This window comes from Pygoscelis adeliae, unplaced genomic scaffold (assembly GCF_000699105.1).
Source record: "Pygoscelis adeliae isolate BGI_AS28 unplaced genomic scaffold, ASM69910v1 Scaffold316, whole genome shotgun sequence".
NCBI lineage: Eukaryota > Metazoa > Chordata > Aves > Sphenisciformes > Spheniscidae > Pygoscelis > Pygoscelis adeliae.
The window spans coordinates 666,956-671,956 of NW_008824905.1; the positions used below are offsets into that span (position 1 = coordinate 666,956).

At 49.5% G+C, this 5,001-nt stretch overlaps 1 protein-coding gene across 1 annotated transcript in view; it reads left to right on the forward strand.

The window, feature by feature from the left end:
• The window catches only part of EREG (epiregulin), a 2,435-nt gene extending 1,762 nt beyond the window's left edge, over nt 1-673 (forward strand). The window contains exon 4 of the mRNA XM_009324886.1: nt 269-673. Coding sequence (XP_009323161.1) covers nt 269-329 — 61 coding nt within the window. The 3' untranslated portion in view covers nt 330-673. The remainder of the gene's footprint in view (nt 1-268) is intronic.
• The last annotated feature ends 4,328 nt before the right edge of the window (nt 674-5,001 follow it).

Below are 5,001 nucleotides of genomic sequence, written 5' to 3' on the forward strand. Positions count from 1 at the left end.
AGCAGGAATTCTCAACGGCAAACCTAGTACCAGCAGCAAGACTTTAATGCAGATGTGAAGTCTTCAGTGAAGAGTTGAGAAACGAGTCTCTGCATGCAAGTTATCTCAGAACTGGAAATGAGCACAGACAGAGCCTAGCTGCTAGAGGTTTAAAACAAATGTGAGGAGGTCATACAGCATTTTTTTTCTCCCTTTACCCCCTCCCCTTCACTCCCCAAAAAAGCCATTTGGAACTGGCTTTCGAGAACTCACACTTCTCTACTTCCAGGTACCGAAGCAAGAAGAGACAAATGCACGCCAGCGAATACAAGGAAGTTGGTGCCCTGTAGAAGAAACGGTGGCTTCCTACAGCGTTCTGTTCATCTGGATGGACTCAGTGGCTTCCCATCTATTTAAATGATATTTTTATTAACAATATTTACAATATTTATATCCTTTTAAAAATTTCAATTGTTTGGTGATCCAATCAGTATAGGTCAAGCATGTTATTTTCAGTATTTTATTTTTTTATTAAATAATATTTCCTAATGAGAACCCCGCCTAAGTGGTTCTGTGGGATAGAGATATATTTTTATAAAAACTCATGTTCTTACTCTGAAGAGTAATTTTATATTTATTCTTGTGAATATGCTCAAAACAATTCTACTCCTTGAAATAAAAGTTCTAGACCAAGTCAAAATGTCTGTGTGGTTTGATTGAAGTGAAGCTTGGCATGGCTTGGCTGAGCGGGACGTTTGAAGCCCCCGTAGTTATTTTTGGAGACAGAAACCATGGTATCGCTAAGAATATGTATCAATGCACCTTAGTTCCAACGAACATAGCTATTAGCTGGCGTAATTGGAGGAGGACTTAAAGGAAGAAAGGGCACAGCTCCTAGCACAGCCTACCCAACATGTACTGCATGACAGCAGCATGGCTCTCGGCTCATCCATACCCTCAGGAAAGTTGTGCTGGGTATATTTTGGATTACAGCAGGGAGGCGGCAGCACAAGTTGATCGGTCTCTGCAGCTGAACACAGTAACACATGGCAGCTCAGGGAATGAGTGTAGCTACAGGAAGAAAGCTCCCTCAGAACCAGTACCAGCACTCGAGTCTCCCCCCATAACGTTTGCCATGGCGTCTATCATACAGCTGGGAGCAGGGGAAAGGAAAGGTTTTGGGTTTGGGCTTAATGCAGGTATTTTGTTGGCCTAAAATAATGATAGAATGGCCTACTGGGTTTAGCTGCACCCCAAGCGCGGCTCGCTGTGAACAGGAAGGATTCTTGCAGCATCTGAATCATCCCTGTTAATCCCATCACTTCTCACACTTTCAGAAGATGTGAGAAAAAGCACAAACTTCATGTCATTCCCGGTCTTTACCAGAGGTCCATGCGAGCTGCGTCGGCCTGCGTTGCTTGGTGTTTAGGGGTGTGAGACCTGTGCAACAGGATCTTTGTAAGGAAGAGCACCTGAGACATCGCAAAGTGGGAGTGCTATTTCAGAAGCTCTCGGTCAGCCAGAGGCCCTCGTGGAGAAATAAACCGGCTTTTTCCCTCTGTCCTTAAACTGCCCTCCTGTATTAGATGCTCTTGAGATCAAGCAAATGAAAGGGGGGATCTTATTCTCAAAATCCTTGCTTTCCTTGTTTTTCTGCTATGTGTTATCCAGTAACAATTTTCAGCTGAGCTTGTAGCTAGCAGGGCTTAAATCTGCCTTGCATCATCCGGTAGAGTAAAGCCTGTTTGTGACCTGCCATGAAAGGGAAACCGTGAGCTTGTCCGTGCACATCAGTCCAGCAGAAGGAGGCCAGTTGTGACAAGTCGTTCGGCCGGCAGTGGTCTTTGGGAACGTTAGTGGTCTTTGGGCTGTTAGTCTGTCTGGGGGAACAGAGGGGCTGTGCATGGGAACCGAGGAGGGTCCCTGTAGTTGGGGCTGGGAGGCAAGGCGGGAAGGGCTTGCCCAAGTGCCCTGCGCTGGCCATGTGGCCTGTAGCCCTTTCTTTGGAAAAGATGAGTCATATGAAATGATAGCTGTGCTTCTTGCCCAGCTTGATACTCGCTTCCTGACTTGGACTTACTTTCCCTGCTATCTTTCCTCTGACAAGCACCAATCATAGCAAAGGTGTGGCTGGGCAGAGCTGGGGTGTGATGAAATAGCTCTGCCCGGAATCTGCCAGTTTTCATTGTACTTCTCTCCCCAAGGGGGAGTGCATGAGGTGAGGAGAAGGAGGGATGTCTACTTAGGAAAACAAAGGTGCGATCTGAGCAGACAGACAGACAGATGATAGGTCGCGCCAGCAGGTCACAGCAGGAGACCCCAGATACCCCAGGCTGCTGCATGTGAGCTCTGGTTGCAAGGCTACAGCCTGGGATTGAGTTTCTTTTTGTGCTGCTCACCCTGCTGCGCTCGCTACAGACCTTCTAGCACACGCTGCTCTCATGGTCTTTCTCTGGCAGATATACTACCAGCTTCTGAACGTTGCAGCCGCAACATCATTTCTGTTTGCCCCAGGCCCGCAGGTAAATGAAGCGCAATCAAGACCCAGGCCTGCTCAGCCAAAGTAAGCGATGCTTTGTTCATCGCCACTTCTCAGGAGGAAAGCTTGACTAAGCGACATTGACCAAAGGCAAGAAAATCTTCCAGATCAAGTATGGCGACATAGAGGTAGAAGGGACCCCCTTTGCATGTCCTTGGGGCTGCAGGCAAGCTGGCTCTCGCTGTTTAACTTGAGATCTATCGCAGAACAGCCTGCGTTGATCTGACCATGGGATATCTTGCCCATCTTTTTCCAACACTGGGTTATGCCGTAGGGTTTATGCTCGACGTGCTGGGTCTGTGCAGGGAGCCTGTGGCTACCTTCTGCCATCTTCTGAGATAACTGAAGTGCTCATTTTTGGCAGTGCTGCAGACCAGTCCTTATCCATCCCTCAGTGCAGGTCAGTCAATGTTTAAGATGGGTCTGGCCGGTACAAATTTTTCCCTGGACTGCCTGGTCCTTTGTGTCTCCCTTCAGCATCGAGTTAGAAGGGGATCGTTGGTCATTGCCAGTTAACTGGGTTAACTCTGTGTCACAGGGCCCTTATTAGCTGCTCTTCAGCTTTTCACTTCCTCTCTCCTTCTCCTGTAATCCAGTTGTCACACAGGAACTTGTTCTGCCAGGTAACTGGTGACAGCTAATGGCAACCCCAGCCACAGCCTCGTTGTTAACGCAGCCTTTCCCAGTGGGCAGATGGGGCAAAAATCGAGTCTTGGAGCCTCCTTCCGTTCTTGCTGTGACCCAGTTAGGATACGTGGTGACACATCTTTGTTTGCCCCTCAGGCTTCCCCGCCTGTCCGTGAACTGCTCTGGCCAGTCCCCGTTCACCCTCCAGAAACTTTTCCTGGACTCCCCAGAGAGACTCAGCCCAGAGGCACGCGCAGCCCGGCCACGCTTTGGCTCCTACTCCCACATGCTGCCCTTTCTGCTCCTCTGCTCCACTTGGCAGGAGCATCACAAAAGGGGACTCCGTCCTCTCACCCCACCTTTTGTAAATGATGACCCCGTGTATTTGAGGTCCCATTACTACAGCTCCAGTGGCCAAAAGGCTTCAGACTCTACGCCTGCCCTGCTCGCTGCTAGCCCCTCTCTACCTGAGCAGTCACAGTAGCTAAAGATGCATCTTCCTGCTGCAGCGCTTGGATCCACATGCCCATTGTTGCACTTGCAGAAGTTTCAAATTGCAGTGAGCATCAGCCTGGGGTTTATCATGCCTTTAGCTATTTGGGTCAGGCAAATCTAAGAGGAATAGTCCACTTCCAGGCCTGTGCAGGATTTGTTTGTTTTTTTCCATCTGTCTTAACTTTTAGCTGACTGTCTTGATCTGGCTTGGGCTTTCCACCTATCCTGTTGCTCATCTTACTCCCAGCCCATAACAGCCCTTCCAGACCCTGTGTTTTTCTCACTCCTGAAGATGATTGAGCAACTGAAAAGCTTGGGGCCACATACCAGCCTGCCACCTCAACAGCTTGTGTCGGCTGGACGTAGATTGCCAGTCCAACAACCACGCAGCCAGGTCCTGATGACACACCCCAAATAATTTGTCTCGGAGAGTGAACCTCCCTCATTCTTTCCATGGTTTCTGCTGGCACCACCTCCATCCCTCTGGTGCAGCTCTTCCTCACCCGCACCGCCCACTGTCAGAGTCACCTTTGGCCGCAACTCTCTTTCCGCCGGTGAGAGTGCCTGCGGTGTGCCTCCGAGGTTGCCCTGCCTAAGCCTTCCTTACCAAACTGCTTTGCCCTCCTGCACGAGTGTTACAGGCTCCTGCCAGGGCAATTCTCCCATGCCCGTGTCACACTGCATCACGGCAGAGTAGGTGTGTGAAACAGACGGGGGCAGGGACTAGAGGCTGGTACTGGAGAGACCCACCTGATAGCGCAGCCATCTACACGTCCTCAGGGCCACCACCGTATTGCTGTGCAGTTTTTCTGCCTGGGACACTTTTGCTGGTAGCTCTCTGGAGGACGGAGCCACCGCAGCTCCCATCAGCTGCAGTGGTGCTCCATTTGACATCTCCCTATCATTTCAAAACTTAACCAGTCCCAGACCTGCCCTGTCAGTTAACCCTGCCGTGGCGTTCTTGCCCACAAATTTCTGTATTTTATCCGAAACCCATTCCAGCCTTTTGGGATTCAGGCAAAGGACAACTGGTGCTTGCTTTCAAGCCTGGGGCTGTCTGACCTAGAAAGCAGTGGCAACAACTCCTCCCTTGGTGCTCTGTAGAAGGACGGTGCTTTTTTGAAGTAAGGTTTACTGTAAGCTCTCTGAAATGCTCTGCTTTTGTGCAAATGTTGCTGCTGTTAATATTTCCCCTGGTCACAACATATCCGACTTTTGTTAAGAGGGCATTAGAAGAAAAATCTTTCCAAAAGCAGCAGCCAGCCACAAAACTGCAAAGAGATCAGAATGGGAGTAGTCACAGTAACTTAGGTCATCCATCACCTTATCACTTCTCGAAGGAGAAACTTTTTCAGCATCTG